This window comes from Coturnix japonica, chromosome 3 (genome assembly GCF_054131305.1).
Source record: "Coturnix japonica strain WE chromosome 3, WE-NBRP24, whole genome shotgun sequence".
NCBI lineage: Eukaryota > Metazoa > Chordata > Aves > Galliformes > Phasianidae > Coturnix > Coturnix japonica.
This window is the reverse complement of record NC_140665.1, coordinates 33,874,540-33,900,390: the sequence shown is the minus strand read 5'-3', so window position 1 is coordinate 33,900,390 and position 25,851 is coordinate 33,874,540. Positions and strand designations below refer to the sequence as shown.

General features: G+C 39.4%; 1 protein-coding gene across 1 annotated transcript in view; it reads left to right on the top strand.

Annotated features, from left to right (window-relative positions):
* The window catches only part of KIF26B (kinesin family member 26B), a 253,708-nt gene that overhangs the window by 128,749 nt on the left and 99,108 nt on the right, over nt 1-25,851 (top strand). The window contains exon 5 of the mRNA XM_015857747.3: nt 22,601-22,784. Within this exon, the coding sequence (XP_015713233.2) occupies nt 22,601-22,784 (184 nt within the window). The remainder of the gene's footprint in view (nt 1-22,600; nt 22,785-25,851) is intronic.

Below are 25,851 nucleotides of genomic sequence, written 5' to 3'. Positions count from 1 at the left end.
GCTTATTCAGAAACTTGCTCTACTCTTTCTTTGTGCAGAATTTCACAAATTAGGCTGGTACCATTGCATCCTGCTGTTTTCATAGAAGCTTTAAAAAGGCAGATTCATACAGAGGCTGTACACTGAAGAGGGTAATACATTTGACTGTTGCCATGGTAATTATTGTCAGTATTGCTCAGTTTAAAAAATAATGAACTATCTTTGAGAAACTTCACTTGCTGCAGCGCATGAGTAAGTGCATACAAGCTAATACACACGCGTGCATACCAGCACAATCATTTATACCTGTGCTTCTATGCCAAATATCCAATTCCAATCATAAATTCAGTGATTTTATCTGCTACTTTATGCATACATAGTTTTAAAGGAATAACTTTGCCTGCTGCATTTGGAAACTATCCCTGCCATACATCAAAAGTTGTTGCCTGGCTCATGAAAACTTTTACCATTATTTACCATAATTCCACATTGCAGTTGGTTCTCCCTTATTCAGGACAAGTGGGAAGCTGAAATAAGCTGAAAAACCCAGCTATTGAGGGGAGGCAGCTGAGTGGCCACTTATACAAAGCCAATGTTTTGACAGTTTGGCTAGCATTGTGCTGGAGCTGCTAATCTAACACTGACTCCTGCTGATCAGACAGGAGTCCAGGGTTATTTGCTCAGCCAGAGCATCCATCTGTGCTGCTCTTCATTGCATTTAAGATTATTTCCAAAAACCTACGGACTGAGGAAATGTTACCTGATTTGATCATGTGGGAGCGTGTCAGTTTGGGTCTGGCTTGTCTTGTTAGCTCCAGATGGAACTGCCCATGGAAAACCCAACCTGGCCCCACGTGGAGCTATTCAAGTGTGTTCTGCAACACACATCAACATGTCCCTCTGTGACTGGATCCTGCAGGAGCTGATTTTTAGGGCTCCGCTTCATTGGCTCTTGTGGTTGGTGTTGTATGTTTAGTGGAGCAATAAGGCTTGTAGCTCTGGTAGGTCCTGGAGAGGCAGAACAGAGATGGTTAAATTGTTCTGAAATACTGGAAGGCTGACTAAACTTATGAGTATTTGGTCTTAGAAAGCCTGTATTGTTACTTGAGTCATGTAACTGAATATAAGTAGTTTTTAATATTTTGTCAGTTCAGCCATAGGAAGAAGATAATCTGCATTGAAGCAATGGTTTGTACATATAAGATCTCACTTTCAACTTTTGTAACATGTCTTTCATTCCAGAGCAGTTGTGAATAGGGTTTATCTGGAATACAATGTATGTAGATATTTTTTATGGGAGTTTAAAACATTTTATTGTTGTCTACGTTTTATATTGAATTTTACTTTAAGCTTTTTATGAAAGAAGTTACCCTTCTCCTCTCCCTTAAAAAAGCTGTTTATGATTTTCTGTGAGCTAAGTTCTCTACAAGACAAGGTGTTACTGATGGCACAAAGCTGTGTGTGCCTTCTGTGAGGGAAAGATTGTCCAGTAAATACCCCAACTATTTCTCTGTTCTCAAATCAAAACTTTCTGTTACATCCCTTCTACAATAATTGGTTTTAACCAGACTGCAGGGAGAGCTGAAAACATTGTATCAAGAAGCACAGAGTTGCAGGGAAGGGGTAAATAGTCTTATCTATAGGATAGAGCCTCTTGAGTACTTCAGAGGCTTGTAGATGTGGTGCCCTTGACACTCCTTGACCCTTTAGACATTCTCAGCACACACAGTCTGTTCTGGAGAGCCTCTACTTCATGATGACTGATAAGAATCCTGACAGTATTGTTCAAAGGAACAGGATCTGTAATGAGGAAGCTTGAGATCATTTATCCACATGCATGTTATGGATCATTCAACTGTATTGGTTAATTGTGGTCTAGTGATGTAATTGGAATTCTGGAAACATGAATTAGTGTCATCCTCAAAAAGAATCAGAGCAAAGTGACGTTTTCTATTGGTTATTCCATTTAGATATAATGTAATTTCAGATACTTGTAGGATTATAACATTGAGTCCCGACATGATGGATTCTCTAAGTGGATAGATTGGCTGCTTGATAAAAATTAATAGTGAAGCAGGTCAGTCTTATTCTGAGGCAGAAAAGATCTTTTCAGCCTTATGTCTGAAGATTCTCCCAAAACACCACTTTACCAATCATTTAAACATAAATCAGGGTGTTCTAAAATCTAAAAGATTAAGTAATACGAACAGATTAAATAAGCATTTTGTTGATTTATTTTTTTCCAGTCTTTCTGGTTTTATTATGGCATGTGCTCTATGAGCTCTACTACAGTGGACTCCTTGTACTTAGCATAAGAAATAGAAACTGTTGATCCTGCTTCAGAGGTTCCAACTCAAGTTAACAAAACAGTTGTTTGAAGAAAAAGATCAGAAGTGATGAAGTAGCTGATGAGGTGCATTCCTCCAGTTGGTTCCCTTAGTTTTCTGTCTGCAATATGATGATTGTGCTGTTCATCAAGCATAATATGAGAATAAATTGAAATTAAAGAAGAGGGAACCTGGGAGCACTACATGTGAAGATGACTGGGAGAGCCAAGGCTGGGGAGGCGAGTTGAGTGTTTTCTTTGTGTGGTCTTTATCAAGTGCAATTCTGCTTTGCACAGCCCTGCTAGTGGCAGCACTCAGGATTCTGCTCATTCTCATCCAAAGTTGCTTTCTACAGTTACAAGTCCAGGAGGAAAACTTAAGCTACAAGCTGGATGTAAATGCTTTGTGACTTGGCTCGCAACTTGCTTGAGGGCTGCTGAGTATCTGCTTACAGGTCACAAGTAGGAATGAGTTTTCTGTTTACAAACAGTGCATTAGACTTGGCTGAGGCTGCCCATTTAAAGAAAAAAGTACAAAATGTAGCATCGCAACTTATTTGAAACATGAAATAGTTTGTAATTCAAGGACGTTACACTGAGATTTTAATACTGTAGGTCATGATGCAGAGTAAATTCACTAAACATCATAGGCACGATTTCAAGGGAAAGATGCTCTTTTTTTTTTTTTTTTTTTTTTTTTCTTTTTTTTCTTTTCAATTTTATGAGGAGCAGAACAGGAGCACGCTGGAGAAAGAAGAAATAAGATGTCAGGGCTTTGCTTGGTTGTGTGTGAAATGTAAGTGGGGGGTGATTATATTCTTAGGATTTCTTTTTCCTTCACTGAGGCTTTCCTGACAGTCCTTGTCTACGAGGACAGGGAGCAGGTGGGTGCTAGCGGTGAGGGACTTGGCAGAACAGCTGCCCCATCTTCTTTCTCCCCATCCTTTCTGACTCCTTCCAGCAGGAGCAGCTTTCCTATTTCTGGCCCAAAAGCGGCAGCCTTCAGTGATTGTTTCTGTAACCCAGACTGAATTCTCTCTGAATGACCAGCTGAGGCCATGCTGAGTTGATATGAATAGATGAAAGTAGAGTATCCATGTGCTTACCCACTTGTCAGTCTTTCTATTTTTATGCATACCTTATCAAATCCTTAAAACCTGTTCTTGTCTCCATCTCTCACAGTCTGTTGTTCACTTATGTGGACCTCTTGGCTATAGTGTGGACAGACATGGGATAAGCAATTGCCTGTGCCTTTTAAGAGTTAGCATGGCCATTTGACACTCTGAGAAATGGATAGTTTGCAGGTTAGTATGGACCAGAAGTTGTCCCCAGGAGCTGTGTTTGCATACATAGGCCCAGTTTTGAGGGCTGAGAGAGTTTATCTAAATTCCATACCAGCTGGTCTCCCTTGCTCATTTTGGGTATGAGCACAGGTACAGCCATGGGTTCAGTTAGTGATTGGTGGCACTGTAAGTTTTATTCTGGTTTATCTTCCCCACATGTGCTGTAGGAGATGGCTTTTGCTCAGAACTAGCACCTTATCTGTTATAATTATTACTAGAAGAGGGTTTATTTATTTATTTATTTATTTATTTTTAAGTTCCAAGGGAGGGAGGGTTCTTTAGTAGTCACATGCAAGAAATGCATCTGAGTTCTGGTGGATGCTGTTGGTCAGCAGAACGTCATTTGGCTGAGAGAATGCTTCACTTAATACTGAAAGAATGGATTTCTAAAGACCTGTTTTTAGTATGAAGTTTGTGAAGTTGACACCATTAGATATCTTTAAAACTGGAGTGGACAAATGTCTTTCACAAATGGCACAGGTATAGTCAGCTGTGGTCAGAAGATTCAGACCTATCAGAGCAGTTCAAATTTTTTTGAGACAAGTTTTAACGATGCAGAATAAATATGTTGTGTCCACAGAAATGGAAACCGTTATTTCACTACAGAAGTGACTGGAATATGAGGATATAACTGATGGAAACTTGTGCTTAAAAATAATATCACTGCAGTTTTTATTTGGCTTTGAGTGGTTTTACACTGTGGCTGTCGACAAAGAATGATTTAGATGGTGCAGATAATTGCAAATGGAATTTTCTGCAAACTTTGGGCAAATCTGTTCATTCACCGTGACTGGGTTTTGCTGCTGAATGGTTTTTCTGTGTGCAAAGGGAGTTTGTGTTGAAAGATTTCTCTGTGAAGGACTTTATGCAGAGGGGCTGCTCTATTTTTTTCTGGTTTGGGACAGCTCTGCACAGAAAATATCTTCTGACAGTGCATTGACTCTGTTGACTATGAATGCAATATGCAATAGAATTGCAGCAGATAAATCATTCTGGATGAGACAGGTAATGCCAGCTCTGTTGGACTACAGGGTGCTCAACTAGGTATTGCATTCTGACACATTTCCAGCGCTCCTTCATGATTTTCAGTTGCTTCTGTTTGCCTATACTGTGATTTATAATTCACGTAGTTCTCTTCATGCGTTGTTCTCTGCTTGTCTTTATTTCTTTGCCATATCTTCCATGTAGCAATCACTGACATACCAGGTGCCACAATGTCCCCTCTCTGACCATATTTTCTTTGCATACCACTTGACTGATATTGCTTGAAGGGAGTTTATCATCATCATAGTATCGTAGTCTCTTGCGGGTTGGAAGGGACCTTAGAGATCGTCGAGTCCAAGCCCCGGGATTCGAGCCTCCTGTGTAGCAGAGCGGCACTTCTACCACTTGCACCACAGGGGGATTCGAACCCGGGCCCCAGTGTTGCAAAGCAGCGTTCCTACCAGTGTGCCACCGGGGCACACATAAACATTTATAAACAGGAGAGGGAACGACTTCTTACATGGGTTGATAATTATGTGACAAGGGGAATGGTTATAAACTAAGAGGAGTCTTAGATTAGATGGAAGTTTTTTACCCAGGGTGTGGTGATGCACTGACACAGGTTGCCCAAGGAGATTGTGGATTCCCCATCCCTGGAGGCATTCAAGGGCCAGGCTGGACATGGCTCTGGGCATCCTGTTGTAGTGGTTGGCAACCCTGCACATAGCAAGGGGGTTGAAACCAGATGATATTTGAGGTCTTTTTCATTCTAGGCCATTTTATGACTCTGTGATTGCAGTGCTAGCACCCACAGTCCTAACTGGATCAGGCTGCTGAAAAACATACTACGTGAAGGAAATCTCTATTGTTTTTTCTGACATTTTGAAGTTATAGAGAACTCACACGTAGGAATGGAAATACTGAAGAGCATTAGAAGTCATGATAGTGTATGTTCCTGTTCCTGGTGGGTACACTAATGAATAAATGTTTGGTTGTCCTATTATGAAAACTGAGTTTTTTACATCTTGAGATGTGGCAGATGTTTGACTAAGGAACCAGTATGGAAGAAAAAGTTCATTCTCAGTCAGGAAAAGTAACTGATTTCTTGGAAGACAAATTGATGGATAAAGGACAGCAGACACATACAGCTGCTTCTGAAGTTGAAGATATGGAGACAAACTGCATGTGCAACTCAAGACAGAAGTAATAGTTTTATATTTTCTGCCAGTCTCCTGAGTAGGCTGTATTAGTTGTATGTTGTAGTATTAAACTAATTTATATGTAATGGAGGAATTTTTTTTTTTTTTTTACTTACCAGCTGATAAAAATCTCAATGTTTGTAGAATCTGAATTCTGACAGGTGTTAACTTAGCATAGGAATCTGATAAAGATGCTCTCAGTTGTCTTTTGGAGGAGTTGATCTCTCTCTGTAGACTGAATAGGTGCTAGAGGTACTACTTGAGAAGCTAAATAAGGTTCACGTGCTTCAGCATTATGTATATACTCCTTTTCTATGCTCTTTGTCTCTCTGCAGATGACATAAATGTGAATTTATGTGCAGATCTAGGAAGAGGGAAGAAAGTTACTGAATCAGCATTTGGCACTCTAATTATTTGCTGCTGCTGTCAGAAAAACCCAAGAGGATCCTAGCAGTGACTTCTGCTCTTGGACTCCTTTCTGAGCTAGAGAACTTTAGTGTTGCCTGAGGGACACCCTGGCACTCTTCTGGTACTACATAGGGCTCTTGTCAGAGAAGAACTTCAATGCTTTTAAGCTCTGGCGCTATAGTAAGTGTTATAGGTCTGGTGAATTCACTAGGAATAGGCTAACCAACAAGTAGTTGCTAAGCCCTGTTGAGTCACACAGTGTAGCTGCTGTATTAAATCTTAGTCACTCCCAAATATTATCAATTTTAATGAAAACTCTTAAATAATCTCCACAATTTGTAGTTAGAATAGTTGCCTCTAAACAGCATTTTCACTGATTGCTGCTGCATGGCTTACTGTAAGACTGCTTTCTATTCAGAATGTAAATTAATTTAGGTTATTACCATTTGCCTCAGATTTTGCCGATTAAGAATGAAGAAAGATGGAATAGTATTATTGCTTTGAAAGTGACAATTAGATATCTTGTTCTGCCTTAGGTTGCATTTCTGTTTGTTTTCCTAATTTCCTTTGAATACTGTTTTGCATTTTTCTGTCTTTTCACCTCTTTTATCTTTCAGAGGATTGTCAGCAGAAAATTCTAATGTAATTATTTTGTGGATCCTGTTCTTGCCATGAAATGCCTTTCTTGCCACAAACCCCTGTGATAGACTCCCTGTGGTATTTCTGGCTGACATATTCCAAGCTCTGCAGTTTTCCTACTCGTGTTCTGGTCATGTCATTAAGGATAAGGAATATAAAAACCTCTTTCTGTAAAAGATAAGGATCCCTAAATGTTAACTTTAACTGGCCTGACTAGTGAACATGAGATGCTGTCTGTTGCCCCATGTAACAACATGAAATGTTGTAGGTCTGCTATGAACTGTGGTTTAGAACAGTGGGTCTGAGTAGTCAGGTGGCGGTCACACTGTCATTGAGTAGATATTCCTGTGGCTGTGCCTGTTGAATCAGGCTGCGCTCTTAAGAAACAAAAATGACAGGTACTAATGAAGCAAAGGCCAACCCATTGCAGTAGACAGATACAAAGCCGTATCAATTGTGTTCCCATTTCTGTGGAAGACTGTATATGTCAGAATGTCACCAAGTGTTGAACTGGCGCATTAAGCAGCAGTTGTTGCAGAACAGAAATAACACTAAGAATATTTCCTAACAGGAGAGGTAAAGGAAAGAAATATCCTGGAGAAATGAAGGAAATAATGTGTGTCCAAGTTCTTGGCTGGATTGGGGTGTCATTTGCTCAGTGGAATGGATTTAGTACAAAGGTCTGCCAGTTCAGTTGCTTAGCTTTAGAGAACATATTAACAGGATCTAAAAGCCTTTCTTCTTGTTGTTTTTCTTTCCTTTAGTTTTTCTTATGTTTTAGCCTTCTTTATCTGAGATTCCAGTCTACACTAGATTTTCAGGGGAAAAAAAAAGATAGAAGGAATTTCTTTTAGCAACCAAAAAGCCCAAGTCCCTTTGTCAGAAGGAATTCTGCAGCCGCATGCGTTTACAGCCTTACTAATGAGTGGTGGAATATATCAGTGTTATATATTAGTCTGACACCTCATACTTGTACGCATCTTCAGTCAAATTGCAGGAAAAACATTCACAAGCATAGTGAGAAGAATCTAAAAAAAACAACCCTATATACATATATATATATTTTTTGTCAGAAACAGACTAACGTGAGTATGAAAGAAAGACATGAAAGACAACGTGTGGCATGGATTTCAGGCAAACTTTGGAGGTTTTTGACAGCGAGCACAGACACATCTTATATAGCTAACATTTGGACTTTGTGGTCAGAAGAGCCAGGTTTCTGCTAGAGAGTTACATGTTATAACAGTAGATAAGTATATTTGGTTGATCATTTGACCCCTTATTAAATAGTAATGAAAATATTACAAATGTCAGTGGAAAACGTCCTTTAGTTCTGTAGTAATTAAGGCTTTCCCAAACTTTTTCATGTCTCTGGCTTACTCTGACGTGGCAGAACCATGTCATTTGACATTATTTGACAGTTGAATTTGGACTTGGTGAAGTTTATCCTTAGATACTGCTTCATAATGTCATCTTTGTCAGACACTCCTATTTTAGTATCTGTGAACAAGATGCAACTCCCATACTGTTACTCAGAGCTGCTCCGTAGGACTGGCAAGTTGTTTTACTGATAAATGTTCTCCATTAGCCACTGGGGCTGTGTGGCTTTGCAGCATAAAATAACTTAGGTGGTCATTTCTTTCTTGTCTTTTTTTGCTACTTAAATTGTGTAGGAGTCTGCCCAGGTCTTATTTATGTAGGTGTGTTTAGAGGCTGTGAGAGTAATGAGATAGAGCATCCTGTGCCTCTGCACATTGGAAGGGCAGAAGTAAACTTGCTCCCTCTCCTCCCACCTTGCCTCTTCAAGGGGTACAAATTATCTGAGAGATAGAAGGATAAAGGTAAGTTCTTCACTCTCTTGACATATGCTGTCATCCACAGAGGAGAATTGATTCTGTGTGAGGCAAGATGTACCCCATAAGGATGGACTGCACCTGCTCCCCAGTCTTGGCTTCTCTACCCAGCTCCCAAGAGGTTGAGAACTATCTCAGCATTTCAGAGCTCGTAACTGAATGAGCCCAGTCTACTGATACTGGCAGTAAATCCCCTTGTTTCGCTGAGGCAGTGCCTCTGTAATTATGTAATGCTCAAAATCGCTATTTTTGTTATAATCCTTGATGATTATTAGGAGTGTTAGTTGCGGAAACACACTGCTGCTGTTGAAACAGTTGAATTACTAAAAAAATAATGTAGGACAGTAGTGAGAGATAATTACACCTATCCTCATGTTAGAGCAGCGCAGAAAATACAGTAATGGAAAGGAAATTGATTTGTAAATCACTATGTGTGGTTGATAGTTCTTAAGTCGGGTTTTGTGTATTTAGACATTTACTATTCAATCACTTTAGATGTTACTGAAATCAAGTAAAAACTCTTCAAAATTTGTTCCTTTTATTATTGCAAAAAAAAAAAAGAACACTGTATTCCATCTTGAATGAGAGAGCAATGCATTAAAAAAATAAAAGACTATGAGAAATGAACACAGTTTCAGATGATGGAGAAAGCCAATTCTTAATCCTGTTTGTGGGCTTGGCTCCAGTTGGGCTAGCCATGTGGGTAAGGGAAGCAGGATTTGGCACTGGGAAGCAATAATGCTGAGGAAGTCATAGGCACTGAGAGATGGAAGATGCAACAGCTAAGCTATATTCTGTATTTCCAGAAACACTGGGATGTAGAAAGGAGAGTTCTTCTCTCCAGTGGTGTAATACAGGAACATGGGGAATACTGGCTGCATTGTTTTGAGAGCAACTGAAGAACTTAGGGAGTTCAGAGGAGGGGATTAAAATAAATTAATGAAATCTAATAAAAAAGACTAAATATGTATAGTTTGGTTAAGTGGTGACTAATGTGGCCTGAGGGAAAGAACAGCCCACAAATACTTGAGAGATGGAACTCCCTCAAAGAGGGAGAGAAGAATTGTTTAGCATAAAGGATGAGTTCTAGTTATAAGTAAATGGGGGAAATAAAACAAAGAAAAACTTAATCTGAATATTGAGAACAATTTCCTGAATGAGAGCCCTGTTGTTGCTCCCTGGAATAATCAGCCCAAAGAAGCGTGGGAGCCTGACTTCTCCATGTATTAAACACTTGGCTGAAAAAATAACACAAATATTCAGTGGGAACTGTCTTAGCCCTTGCAAGTGGGAAGAGAGAGGGTGGTATCACCATGGGCTTACTGCCCCTTGATTCCCTGAAGGAACAAAACATTCCTTAACATATTTTTCTTCCAGATTTTTATTTTCCCCTGAGAAATCATTTCAAATTTCACAGCACATCAGTAACTATAAATGTAAGCAGACATGGGTCACAATGTGCCCTGGCAGCAATGGAGAACACCTGCACCCTGGGCTGTGCTGACAGCTTTGGGTCAAGGGGAGTGGTTATTCCCCACAACTGTGTCTGGGCACTGCATCCAACTTTGAGCCACACAGTGCAAGATGCATGGAGAAGGCAGAGGGAGCTCACTGGGGCACCACCTAGACCCTGGGTTGAGCAGGGGGATAGACAGAGACCACCCTTCCTACTGAATTGTCCTGTGATCTTATGCAGCATTAGTCTGGTTTTGCTGGATGCCAGCAATGTACATCAGGCAGTCTTTAGAAATTTTTCTAAGAATGACTCACTCCAGTTTGTCTTACAGTAAAGTATGAGATAATGTACAAGCTTAGGAAGAGGGAAAAGAACTCTACTGGTATAAGGCCTGCTCTTTTTTTCCCTCCCCCTGTTAATAAGGTCCTCACATTTTTACTTTGTACAATAGCCATGCCATTGGACTACACTGATAAATGATTTTTCCCGGGAAAGAAAGAAAATTGATTAAAAAAAAACAATATGTAAATAGCCCCAAATCCTTGAGGCAGTTCTGTTTGTCTAAGTCATGAATGTGTCAGTGTTGCGTGTTGTCCCCACTGTTTCGGTGCTCCCTTGATGACAAGCTCCTGCTGCTGCTCTCACTCGCATCCCTTCTGTGCTGGTGATGCTGCTGGCAGTGCCTTTCTTCCAGGCAGGTTGTGGCGTGCTGGCTGTGCAGTCTGTGTGAGATGCCATTCCACTGGCAGCTAATGTAAATGCCGTCTCTCTGGGCTCTTGCTCACATGTGGAGAGATGGTGCAGTGCTGCGCAGAGCATCTCTTTGCTGGTAGGAGATCATGCTTCACTTGCTCTGACATTCTGCCTCTTGTGCTACCATTATACCCAGACCAGCTGAGGATAAATTGCTTTAACATCTGAATTTTACGCAGGTATAAACAATTAATGAGTTTGCAAGGCAGTGAAAAATTAGGCTTCAGAGCCTCAGCCCTGCATGTTGTGTCATCAGCCCTGAGCAGATGCTGTCGGTATGTGAATGAGGAGGAGACATGCAACAGTGATTTTTAAACTCTCAGTAGATTTTTTTTTTTTTAAATTATTATTATTATTATTTTTATTTTTTTTTTTGCCAGCTGCAAACTGCGTTTTGAAAACTGAAATTGTAAGATAGGTTGTGGCAACAACTGGGATAAAAGTAACAGGCTGTGGGTGTTACTTTTTTTTGTGGGTGTTACACCCACAGGGGGTGGGTGGGAAGTAAAAGAAAGGGCCACAGTGGCACAGAAGGATCACAGGAACTCCTCTCGCACACTGCTTCTGGCTGCCCCTTGACTTCATGCCACAGTGCCCTGTCATATTTCTCCTTCCCTTCCCCCTGATGTATGGGCACAGCTCTGCACAGGTCTGTGATGTGAACTGGAGCACTGGGGTGGAAAGGCAGCTATCTGTGTTGTGCTTGCTGTTCCTCTGCCCCACAGGCTGCAGCCAGCAGGGCAGCTTGGTGCCTGTGGCTCAGCTTCACTGGGACCTGGGAACCTTGGAATTTTGCACCCAAAGGATTGGGTTTGCTCTTCATAGCAGCCTTTCTGATAGCTCATATGTAAGATAAATATCTGCTGTGGCCAGGTATACTGTGTATTCTTTGCTATGTAAATTATGCTTAGTTCATTTAGTTGCAGAGGTAGAAATTGCATTATGTGCACGTGTGTATCAGAACAGTGTATATTTTAAAGATATAATCCCTTGAGCTGTCTGCAAGGGAATTCTTGAGTTACAAGTTAAATGGAGTTCCAGAATACCATTCTTTCCCTGCCACTCCAGTCACATGTGTTTTGTGTGTCTTGGTCCTTCGCATATTAGCTGGCTGGGAACAGAGAAACGGATGCAGCTTCTTTAAGGAAGCTGAAGGGAGGAGTTTGCAAATTGCTACTCAAAATCTGCTACCACATGAGAAACGTATTGCAGGAGCAGGTATTGGGTGGGATGATGGGAAGTTACTGTGAAATTCAGTGGGGCCATGTTCTTGGGTGAAGTCTGTTCAGTCCTGTCAGTGTGTGCCAAGGGAGTTGCAGCTCTTCCATTCCTTCTGGCTTTGATTCATCCCTGTGCATCTGGGGATCTGTGTGGCTGTCTTTTGTAATCTCTGTACTGTTGCCTTTGAGGAAAGCTGCAACTCCAGCCAGGAACATCTGAACAAAATGTTTTATATCACACATGAAGAAAAGTTACTTGCATTTGATTATCTAGCCATAATGTAGTAATGATAATGATGGATTGGAAAGCAATTTCAGTAATGCAATTGTAGTTATTTGGATGGTGAATCAGAGAAGTTTTAGTACATTCTTTGCTTTTTTTAAAATAACTTCCAGTATGCCCATTTTAAAGTGTAATCAAAACAGCCTGCTTTCTTGGTTTATGTGTTGGTTACTATGAAAAGTTCCTAGCATGGAGCTGTGCAGATGTTTTTTGTGTGTGTAAAAGATGTGCCTACATGAGTCATTCTCTTCTTGGTTCAGTATGGCAAGAACTGATTGGATCAAAATAGTTAAACATTACATTAGCCATAAATAATACTTACGGTTATTTTAACTTGCTATTTATTTATTTTTATTAGCTGACCTAACTTTCATCCTTTGTTTTTTCTTCCTCCTACTTTAACAGTCATTTATGAATTAGAAGGGTTTTAGTTTCACATCTAAAGAGGCAATTTCATACTAATTCAGGGTAAAGAGTGGGACAGATTTCAAGGACTCCATGAAACAGCTGCTATGAAATCATACAGAACTATGTGGAGTGACACCAACTTAGATTCCCTGAAAATTTGCTCCAGATGTACTGTGTATAGTTATATGTTAGTACATAAAATTTTTTTTTTTTCTTTTTCCCTGAGTTTTGTAAAGCTTCTTGGTGGCACTGCCTTTCTGTGTTATAGTATTTCTGAGCTGTACACCTGAACAGTCTGGTGAGAAGCAACAGTGGTTTGCAGGAGCAAAGCTCCACAACCCCAGGTAATACCCAGTGAATTCTTCCTCTGATTTTGGTCAGATTAGTGACTGAAGCTGTATGAACCATTTGTTTTTGGTTTAGTGGCAGAAATGAAAACAATGAAATTCTGTTTTGAGTTAAACACAGCATTAGGTTTCAATCTGATACAGATTATTTTATTTCTCTTTTCATGTATGCTAAAGCTTAAAAGCTTATGCATATGTTGCTTTAAGGCACTGAAACATTTCACAGGACCTTACAAAATTCCAGTACATCTCTTTTTCCTTCACATTTAATGTCCATAGTTGTGAGGGGTTGACAGTTGCGCTAGATGATCTTAGGGGTCTTTTCCAACCTTAATGATTAGCTGATTCCCTTATTGTGACCAAAGCCACTTGCCAAATTGTGTTTTGCTTGGCTATTTGTCCAAAAGCTGAAGATCCTCCAGCTTCTATGGTAAATACCAATGAATGCCTTGTGCTCTTAAATGTCAAGTTTTAAGCTATGATCTGAGAGGTAAGAGTAAATCATCACAGTAAGTGTTATAAAAGAACCCCTAACCTAGAAATCTAACGAACTGGGGACCAGATTCTGAGCCATGTTGCTCTTTCTGTGCTAGTAGAGGGAGCAGCCCTGGGCAGCACTGTATCACTTGCAGGCTAAGATGTTTCTTGTTAACTTTTGGGTGGGAAGGTCCTTCTCCACCAGGGAGCAGCCATGTACCCCGTGCCTCCCTGAAAACATGCCTTTCTCTCCCTAATAATTCAGACCAGTGTTGGGGGTACCACATGCTGACTGCCGTCCCCATCTCCAGGCTTGTCATTTGAAGGAAAGACCTGTCTTCTCCTCGGCTTTGGACTAATTTGGATGTTACGGAGGCTTAATCTCCTTGACGCTTTCTTCCACTAATTCATCTTACAAGGATTTATGTAACCAATATTATTACGGACTAATTAAAACTAATAATTTTCAAGCGGCCGCACATAGTTATTTATTCTTCCTTAGCTTGTGGCAATGTGACAGACGGTGTTCAAGCATCTAGAATAACTGTGCCTGCTTCCTGTTACATAAGACAAGTGCTTAAAATAGACTACTGAGACAATTTCTGTTAGTGCTTTTTTACTACCCAGCCAGCTTCAGAATATCAGAGAATTGTCCTTATTTAAGCCATTGTGACTGCCCTTCTGCTGAAATCTTGCTTAATCTTGGTGAAAAAGAGCATGAAAATAAGCTTTTTCTTTTTTGTTATTTGACTTTTTCTTGTGTCATCAGAGAGAGATGGCACAGTCACATGCCTTTCATACTTCCTTTGTTCCTAAATGTATTCAGCCAGCCTCTGTGCGCTTACAAGCCACTTTTACTCCCATCCAGTTACTCAGAAGTTGATGTAATTCAGTCGTGCATGAAACGATTATGTGGCTATCTTGGTGAACAGTGATAGCGTAGTCATGTCCTGCCCTCTCAATCCCAGTTTGGCTGCCCAGCTGGACAACTTTGCTCTGAACCTCTCACCAGATCTGTCATTTTAACCAGCTTTGTTCACTGCCTCATTGTCTTCTAGCCTTAGGGCTTTCTGTAGTATCCTTCAAGTTACTGAGTGTTTTCTGCTTCAACAAGGATCCGCATCAGTGTGTGGGATGAAGCCTATAGATAGGAATCTGTTCTGTAACTCAGACAATGCCTATTCCTGAAGTGTGTTGAGCTTCTAAAGGTCCCATTAGTCTCAGTGGGAGCTGAGCGCATGTCACAGCTCACATCACGGGAGGTGCTTAGGTCCTTGCAAAACTGAACTTGTGCAGCAATTTATCATAAATTCATAAACAAGTGAATCTAAGATTGGCCTCGGTGAGCTTCAAAGCATGCTGCTGTCTTCCAAGATTCATTGAAACTGCCCTATTGGTATCGATTTGCATTTAATGTGATGTGCACCTCCATGCAGCAGTAAAGATGTGAAATATAAAGGTACAAAAAGTCCCCATGGATACACTGTTTCTCCTGGTACAACATGCTGTCTAATTATGTGTCACACAGTCTATAGTTTTTCACTCTGCACCTTCAGTTTCAGAGGCAGTTATCTAGAATAATATCCAAATAAATCCAAAGGGGAATATAAATGAGTTCTAGTCTGGAGAACAGAATGGCAAATTAAAGTCTAACTTCGTGTAGTGAGCAGGATCTCCTAATAGGGTAAGGACTGCAGCATCACTCTTGAGTGGCTGCAGGTGTACTAATGGTGGGCTGAGTGCATTTTATCCACCTGCTGTGTTTCCACTATTATTTGATTAAATGACTTGATGGGGCAGTAATGGGAAAAAGTTAAAAACACACAAAAAAACCCAAACACAAATGTAGCTTTTTAACGTACTAAAGCATCTAATAAAGTGACAGGAAAAAGAAGCCACTGATACTGATGAGTCAGAGATAAGAAAGATCTGTGGGCTGGTAGCTTTGTCTGGCATGGTGTTCTGCTATACCAGCTTAAGTCTGAAGCAGGGTGGTGACATCTGTCCAAGCTAACAAGGCCCATTGCCTGTCCTGTGTTCAGCAGTGTTTCTGCTCTTCAGTCTCTGCAAGCAGGACTGGCATGGATGGAGATGTGTTCAGGGGGAAGTAAGCTGGTTCAATCACATCTGTGTGTTCAGACATAACCTAATAAAGACATTTTTATTGGGGGGCATTTTTCTTCTTGCTAAAGCAATTGTCTCAGTACAACATCCTCTTGAATAACTGCAATTTTATCATTAGTTGGTACTTTATATTATGTTCTGCTATACCACTTGCTGAATGAGAATAAGCTGTGCCAGAATAAATATCTTCACATTAAGAAGGTTGTTTGCTATAACCATACTGCTGAAAGTAGTGTAACTTTAGTGTTTAAACTCTGTAGCTTGTTGAGAGTGCTTTTTTAGGTCATGAGAAGGGAAAGCGTTATGGTATTCTGGTATCTGCAAACAGTCTTTTAGAAAGTGCAGATTGCAATCTCTGTTTGCTGGCTCAGAGGACACAGAAAAATCAAGGAGGGAGGATGAAAGGGGGGAGTCTGCCTGGAGCTCCTCAGGGTTCCACACTGTTTTGTTCTGAGCCCAGGAGGCTTAAACTAGTAAAGCTAGGCAGTCTAAATAAGTGTCAAATGGATACCTTACAGATATAACGAATACTCCTTTTTTATCTTAAACTTCAACAGGAGGGTGTTTTACTACAGGGGAGATGGAGAGTTTAATACAAAGAGGAGACCCCAGATGTGTCAGATCACCATTAGGTTACATCATTTTAAGTACACCGCCCATTCAGTAAGCTTTCTGTCCTCTCTTATTTAAATCAGATAAAAAAGTCAGTTGAGAGCAGAGTCTCATGACATTGGAAACTGAATTCTGTGTTTTATCTTCTGGCTAGCCACAGTGCATAGAGGTTTTACAGTTAGTTAAAATGACCAATATGCCGAGTGTATCACCTCCTTTCTGGTGGATTTCTCATGGATTCATGGTTGGGGAATGGGCTTTCATTCTGGCTGTACTGCATGAAATATTCACACCGGGTTCTCATTAGAGCAAAATGCGATGTTCCAGCATGCGGATGACAAAAATATATCACAAAAGTATATCACAACAGCAAGATGTGTTGCAAGAGAAAGAAAATATTTAGTTTTCATCTTGAAAGAAAGGACTTTTCTGGTGTGCATTTGCCATAGGCCTACGGGACTCAGAGGCTGTAGTCCCCCTAACAATCCAGAATTGCCAGTAAGACCCTTGTCTAATTTGTCTGATTCCCTCACTCCAGAATCAGTTTTAGCTGTATTTCATAAGTATTTAACATGACTTTGTGACAATGAGTTCATGTAGAACAGAGGGTTGCATGTGGTTATGAATCGATCAGTAGAGGCTGATGTTCAAATGAAATCAAATAAATCAAAACATGACACAATGATAGGATGCATTTAGAAGATTTTTTTTTTCCTTAAAATTCTGAATAGTTCTAAATAATGTTGAAAAAAAGAGGTTTTTTTTTCTGAAAATACTTTTGCTAAGAACCAAGCATACATGAGAAGCGCTTGTTTACTTAGCTGTTTGCATGAGAAGTGCTTTCAGAACTGAAAATAAATTGGCTTTCACTGGAATTTGTATAGGTAATAAGAGAAAAGCTGCAGGTTAAAGTATTTCTATCTATTACAAATTTTTGTTGATGTCTGGATCACACCTTACTGTTCACTTCTTCCTGGCAAATGCTTAATATTTGGTGTGATGTGTTTAATTCCATGTTGTTTTTCATTTCACTTGACTGGAAATATAAAAACAAGTACAAAAGGTTTGCTTATTAGAAAAAATAATTGCCAACTATTACCAGTGTTTTCCATTTTCATAATTTTTCTCAATAATTCATTCTGGAGCATGATTAATGTAGGCTAAATATTAAGGTCAGCTCACAAAGGAGCTAGCAGAATGCTGAACATTCTTGCAAGAGGCTGGGCACGGGTCCCTTGTAAGATGAGGATGTTTGGTTCCTTGTAGAATTGATCTCTGAGGCTTCAGTAGTTGGAGAGAGAAGGCCTTAGAACACGGGAAGTGGCGTGGGTGAACTTTTTACCCAACTTTTCCCTTGTAAGAAATGTAGATTTCAGTCAAAGTAAATTACTTCATCATCTTCTGCTGATTTAGTTTATTTCTTCTCAGATCAAGAATCAAGACCTTTAAAAATGCGTTTTGGTTACATGTTTGCAAAAGTTAGATTACTCTTTTTTTTTTTCCTTTTTTTTTTTTTTTTTCTGTTTTGTTTTGTTTCCTGGAAATCTGTTTCAGTTATATTTAATTTAATATTCTAAAAACAAAACCTTTCAGTTTGGATTGAATAAATAGCTGAGACTGATACTGACTGATTTTGTTGAAAGCTTTCAGAAAGAAGATATTTTGTAAGACAAAGAAGCATAATACTTTTGTTATTCTGCTGTCAGAAATGCATTAATGTGTTTTAGAGTTCTGCTGGATCAAGTAAACTGTAAGGGACCACAGGGACTTTCTAGTCCCTATCCCTTAGTCTTCTCAGAGCAAACTTCTCTCTCAGATCTGATGGGTGGTTGCCCAGAGCTTGATTTGTTTGTGTATTAACATGCCCCAGTGGCAGAGACTGGACAATTCTACTTGTCTGTCCACAAAATATAGAATCCTTTCCCCATCTTAAACCTCTCATTTTTCAGCATATGCCCGTTACCTCCTGTACTCCTGCTGTGCACCATTCTGATGTGCCTGACTTCATCAATATTGTGCCCTTCTTGTAGGTACTGGGGTCATGCCCTTAGTCCCCCTCAGAGGCAGAGCAACCAGTTCTGTGATTCTGTTGAGGAGATCTAAATTAAATTACTGTTTGCCACGGTTCATGAATTATGTTTCAGCAGAGTAAAGGTGGGGTAATAATATTCCTTTCTTTTGTTTTCTTTGCTTTGTTTGTAGGCTATTGGCACAGTGCTGATTTTAGCAAGTCTGCAGTCTGTTAATAGCAGGACCTCCATCTTAGACCTTAATGTATTATGGATAGGCTCTAGTAGCTGAAGAACTAAATTACTTTAGGAAGATGTGCAAGGTGACATTAAATAAACTAGAGCTTCTTTAAAACGCACTCAAAACAAATTACACATTGTAAAAGACATGCTGTGTTTAAGCTTGTGCCTTTTCAAATTGCGTGCTGTATGTGTCTTCCCAGTATGTTTTTGCTGGGCTCAGTAGAAGAAAGGTGAATTTGGAAGGGCCAAAAGGATGCTGAGGAAAAAATGCAAGCCTTGGCTATGTGTTCAAGATGGAAAAAATATTATTCAGTAATTAAAATATGGCTGTATTTTAAAACGCTCCCTTATAGTGGTGCCTGTTTTATGCCACCACTGAGGAGGAAGAAGAAAAAGCCTCTCTTGAAGAACTATTATTATTTCTAGGTGGCGTCCTAAGTAAAAGACAGGACTTTCAGGAACTCTCAAAGGAAATATTTCTGACTATGACAGAAGATTGATTGCTCATCAGAGCTGGGCTTAAGTGCATTGAATTTCAGTGCATCTACGTTGTCAGGATATTTTATCATTTGTATTCAGGTGTTACTTTAAATACAGTGGCCTTGGAAATATTAATGAGGCAAAGAAAATGATAAAGCTTACCTGCCGTTTGGCCTTTTCATGTATCTCTTTAATTGTTCTGCCAACCAGAAAGTTAAACAATGACAAATTGGGCTGTGAATCTGTGTGCTGGCTGCTTTCCTTCTTGGTATCATGAGAGGTTTTACTGGATGGGCCAGAAATAAAGCAAAATAGTTTTCCTTGCAGTGTGTGTCCAGGTTTTTTATCACTGAAGGTAATAAAATAACCTCAATCTTATAAGGCTCATAAAACTTAAAATTAAAAGAATGCCTTTATGTGATTTTAAGGACTGTTATTAAATGGCCAGCGGTTTGTTGGCCTCATGTTGCAAAGCTTTTCTTAGTCATGTTTTTGAGTTATGGTAATAACTGTAATTATTTCTTGATGATGAGTAGAGTCAGCGGTGGGCTGGCTAACCAGAAGTCCTGTCTCAGGGGTTGAGGTTTGCTGGGTGATCTCAGACATGAGGGACATCTGTTTGTCGTCCAACCCTGGTGGTACTTCTGGCTGAAAACACTATAACAGTACATCTGTGCCCCTAGTATTTTCCAGCTAACTCTTGAAGACTGTAACAGATCTGTGTATGTTTCTTGTTTTACAAAAGAACAGTGAAAATATGAAACAGTGCACATCAATTTTAATACTTAGGGGCAATGGTAACATCTTATGATCTAAATCTTAAGTATATACAGGCAATAATGCTTAACACACAAATGGATGGAGATTGTTTAGGGCCTTTTCTTGAAAGATACTACTTCCCTTTTCCTAAGCAATGTGAGATAGAAATTAGGGCTAATCTGGTCTGTGGCTGTCAAGCTCCTGCCTGTGCAGTTTTTCCACGTGACTTGAAAATGCATTGCCAAGTAACTATGGCAGTAATTAGTAACTACTTACATTTGAATTCCTTTGAGTTACAGTACATGTAGCTGTTTTTCTTCCTGTATTAAACTAGTGCTAAACATCTGATTTTATTTTATCCAAGTATAATGGTTCAGTCTGCCTCATGCATTAACTGTGCAGCGATGCGTATTCAACTTATCCTTGCAGTTTTTCAGTAACGAGATAATGCTGTGATTAGTTATTTGTGTGACTACCATTTTTTATAAAAGCAGTTTTCAGATAGAAAAGATTAGTTAGATTAATCATAAAAACAACCTCTGTGTAGCCTTTAGAATGAATTAAGCAACTTGTGGTTTGTTTTCTGTGTTTTAGTGCTGCACATTTTCCTAACGGTTTTTTTCATCTGGTGTTTTGTGGATCAAACAGTAATGGCATGAGAAGCAGTTTGTTTAGTATCTTGTCATATGCTTCTATAAAAGTGAGTTTAACCTAAGTAATAGTAGTATAGAACAGAGTTCAGCAGTAGGTATTTGTGTAAGACCTGAGCTTCCCATTAAGCTATTGATCTTCAAGCGAATTGATTTTCTTCATCTTGGAGGAACCAAGAGCAGTTCTGATTTACACAAATTTGAACTTGATATAAGAGCAAGGCTGAGCTGTTAATTCCACTGAGATTACCTGTGTACAACAAGCATCACATTTTATAAGGCATGTTCTGAATAAGCCCTATTTTGAGTGTGTGTTAGAATTAAATAATAAGTTAAAATTAATGAATTTCTGGACAGTTTTAATACAGTTCCAGGGGAGAGCACAGTCACTAAGGCGCTGTGGTCAAAACATCTGAATTAACCACCCAAGAAGTAAAAGACTGCAGCCTGGGATAGCTTTATTGTTGCTATGAAATTGAAGGCATGCATACAAATAATGAGAACAATAAGGGGCAAGTGTTTACTGGGCATTAGAGAGATGTTTATTATACCTTCTACAGCATAAGCAGAAAGTGCAAATTATCTCCAGATTTTAAAGGCATTGTAAAATAATTAAACACAAATACTAAGGATCTTCCTGGAACTACAAATCTAGAAAATGTTATAATTATATAACTATATAAAGTTATAAAATGCTTTGCATTTGCCATAGGCTAAAAGAATACACACTGGGAATGAATGCAGTGCGCTCATGATCAGCTGACATATGGCAGCTTCATGCCCAGCAGTGATTTGTTCATGTGTTTGAGACATTTGATACAAATGCAAGGTACTTACATACCAGAATGAAAAGTATATGTATATATATATATACATTTATATGTATGTGTATATATATTTTCAGTCTTTTTCCCCTGAAACAAAGTAATCACATTCGGAAGTTCAGAGTTAGGTAACATATACTGATGCCAGCATAATGGAAGAAAAGTTTCTTTAAAACCTAGTAGGATTTTGAGTTACTGGTCTTGACTGTCACAGTTTAGCAGGGTAAGGAGAGCTACTATCAATATAAACTTCTTTTATATCTGTCTCAAGTCACAGATCTGTCTGCCTAAGCAAAGCTTGAAAGTAGCCTCATGAATTATTATATCCAGCTTTCCATGGAAATTATGCTCTAGTTGACCTGCACTGTTTAAAGTGTCCAATTTGCAAAAGGGAAACCACGGGGCAGCATCATTAATATCAATACTAACCCTGGATAGTGCAGAATGAATGTGTTGGAACAAAACAGCTGCAACAAAGGCTGGGTGTTGAATTGTCTCAATTGTAAAATCAAAGTACTGAATGCTTTTGTTCCAGAAAATCTTACCTTCTTAATCAAACAGCATTTAATCTATACAAACTGCAGTATTTGTATCTAATACTGTAGTTTAAAAGCAGTCTTCATTGTTTTCCCTACTTAGTGGTTAATGCAGTTGCAGTTGGTATGATTGCCTCTCTCTTATTGCAAAGAGCAATATTTTCATTGGTCACAGTTTGTTCAATGTTTAGATTGTCTTGTAATTTAGGAACTGCTATAAATTTAAAATAGTTCATGCACTTTTTATGCCTCAGCAAATCTACCTGAGCATTTAATACTAATTAGCATCAACAATGACTGTTTATATTCAAACACTGCATAGGTATTCATTTTCCAGTCGGAGATTTGAGAATGACGAGCAGTTCTGTGTCAACCACTCAGTGCCTGAACTGAATTTTATAATAGAAATTGGCATACAGCTCATTGATTTAATTGGAGGTTCAGGAGCTTTCTTGCAGGCTGACTTGTTTAAACAGTTGAGACAGTGACAGAGGCTTGGTTCAGATCCTACTTAATGCAAATTATACCAGAATATAACCAGAATAATAAAATTGTTGGAATCAGAGAGGTCAACACTGAGATAGATCCAATGTGGATGGTAACCTGGTAATTACCTTTATTTATTCTTGATTGCTTGTGTTGATGAATTTTGGATTGTTTTATCTTACTCTTGTCATTTTTCCCACAGAGCCGCTCAGAAATTGAATCTGTCCTCCAAAAAGAAGAAGCACAGGCCTTCTGCATCATCTGTTCCTGAATCTCCTCTCTTCACTACCAGCTTCAGCAGTATCCTTCAGGCTTCCCCACCCCCTGCACCACCTTGTTTGTTGAGGGCAGTCAGCAAAGTGAAAGACACTCCTGGTGTGGGCAAGGTAGGCCTTACAAGTATTCTCAAAATTCTCATTTTCTGTGGCAGATTATTTTCCTTCCTTTGGGTAAAACATCCAGGCAATTAGAAGAGTATGTCCTTTCTTGCATGAAGTGTACTGCAACTGGTCCCTGTACATGGACAAAGGACTGGCAATGTTAATTAGTTACAATGTGTGAACTTGTGATTGGGTTGAAGTTGTCTTGAACACAGGCAGCCATAATTGTGCAGCATTATGTTTTGAGCTCCTGTTTACAGAAAGTGCAGCTGCATGGGAACCACTATGCTACCCAGGGGTGACAGTGTCCATTCTGTTAGCATTTGTGGGGAGGGTTGGTCTCTGTGGCTGTGTTTCAACTGTATAGCAGGTGCTTACTGTGACATATTCTGGGTTCCTGATCCCCTTGTTGTTCAGGCTGGTATCTTGGCTGAACGACTGTAATTTACTTCTGACTCATGTATCCTGGCTTTCTTCCAGTACATTCAGGACAAGGCTTGGTCATATACCTGAACAAAGCCTATGCTAATAATGATGAATTACTCCTTTTTTCCTTCTGTCATGTTACTTCCTTCCATTCTCTTGGATCACATCCTCTTAAGATACTGTTTAGGTGCATACTTGTGAAAAGGGTCCAGGCTTTTCAGGTGTATAAGTAAAACAGAGATTTTGCACTCCAGCAAAAGAAAGAGCTATTAAGCACAACAGAAAATAAGGAACTTTGAAGTTTGTGTGTATATTGCAAATAAATTAGCAGTGGTGCTTGTACAAGTTGTGACATGCACATTTGCTTTGGCTTTGCATTTGCTGGCAAAGGGAGCTGATCCCCAGGGAAGCAGTCTGTTATCCCTACAGTTTTCTCTTGATAGCAATGTTTTCTTTTGGGCTGAATGACACTCAGCTCTGTAAGCTACCACAGCCCAACCATCACTTTTTCTTCTCTCTGTGCTGCCTTTGAGTTATTGAATTCTGAGCTATTGTGTAAAGGAGAGTGGCAGATTACTTTTGCTGGACTTAGAGTGGCACTATTCTGGATGACTGTACATGCTGTTTCCCCAAGTCCCCTCATTGTCTAGAACATAATCAAGTCTGTTTTGTTCTTTCTGACAATGAGCCAAGAAATAAGAGAAAACAAGCAGGCTTTCCATGCAGGAAAAACAAAGTATTCCATGACTCAGGTTTCCTTGGATTTGCTCCCCAGGCTGCTTCCCTCTTTCTCCCAACCTCCCGTGTTATATTAAACAAAAAGTAAACTAAACCAGATTTTATTTTATTTTTTTAAATGAAAACCTGAAATGTTCTGTTAGAAATCACGTTTTTCTGACTCTTCCATTCCCTTTGAAAAACAGCTCGAATGAAAAATTTGCTGCCAGCATTAGTAAATGAGTTGTTTTCAGGTGGCACAAAGTTTAGGATGAATGGATGTGGTCTCTGTGCTCTCTTTCATTTATTATTTTCCTGTGCATGCTATTACAGAACTCTGCCACTGAAAGGTATTTGATGTTTGGGCAGAGAATAATTGAACTTCACTTACATATATTCTTTTATGTGTATTCCTCGTTGGTGCCTGTTAATCAGAAAATGAAACAATGAGGTTTGCTCATAAAAATCACCCCTCTGCAATGGGTGTTAGGGAGAAGTCAGTCATCACTGAGGTTTCTTTGGCAAGTCATCACGATATTGTGTTTTATTTTTCTGTAGCAATGGGATTCCTTTTTACAGAGCCTAGTACCATTTTGCTAGATAATGTATAAATTCAGACAGGAAAAAGCCACCAAAGCCAACAGTGGAAAAAAAAAATACACCAGTTTCTGCAGGGAGGAAGACGAGACAGACAGGAAGCAAGAAGAAACAAAGAGATATTATTGTTCATCTTCATAGTGGTGTCTTCAACCCGTCAACAGTCTAATATTAGATACCCCTTGCTGAGGTTTGGTAGGCATTGGAGAAGAGAGATTATTAAAACCTTTGAAAGGGGAGTAATAGGTTACACTGCAGATACTCCTGAGGAGCTCTTTCTGAGTGTGTAGGGCAGGGTAGGAGGCAGCACAGACAGCTGTTTTGATAATCTACTGAGTTAGAGATGCAGGAGCCGGTGTTCTGGCAGGGACTGAGCACAGGGCCTGTCCTGTCTAGGAAGGGCTGTGAGTGGGAGTTGAACAGCAACTGTGGCCAAATGTCAGGAATGCTTGCAAAATGCTGGCAGGTGAGCTGGGGATGTGATAGACACTCCTGAGTCATTCTCCTTTCTCTGAAGTATATGCATGACATACTAAAGAAGACTCAAAATAAATAAATAAATACACACACACACATATATATAATTTTAAAAAAAATATATATTAGTGATTAGCCTGTAGGATTTTAATCTTCCTTTAAGTAGTATCATATTAAAAATCAAAAGATGGTCTTATGTCATACCATCCCACTTTGTGTATCTACCATGTAACATACTATTCTTTTGATCCAGGTGGCTAATGAAGAAGCAGTGCTTTGCAGTTTTTCTGGTAAAGGAAAGTGATTATAAAAGGAATGGATCAAATATGTTTAATACGATTCAGCTCCTTTACAAAGTAATACAAATTCTTGCATGCAGACTGACAGAATCAACCAAAGTTAGTTTTCCCTCTTATGCCACTGTGATCTTTCAGGCAGGACAGGACTAGGATATTCCATTCCTTCTCCAGTTTTAGGGCTTTTCTTGATTCTATAGTACCAAGATTTTCTTGTTCATGTTTTTCTTTCTGCTTTTCTGCTTGACCTTCTGTGACTTTCTTTCATCAGTGCCAAAGGTAACAGTGAACAAGGCCCTACTGCTCAAGCCATTCAGATTTCTGAGTAGGTTCAGAATTGTCTTTGGAGGAACAGAAGTAAATGCCAGTTCTCTGGCTTTGCAAACTTCATTTGTCTCAGCTAGCCACTGCCTTAAAATTGTACTTTTCAGTAGACAGAGCAAGAATTACTGCACCGTCCTTGACATGCTTTAATCCAAATTTAACAGTACAATACATATGTTAATAGTAATTATTCTATTGGCTATAGACTGTATGAATCATAGTTTGAATAGTATTTG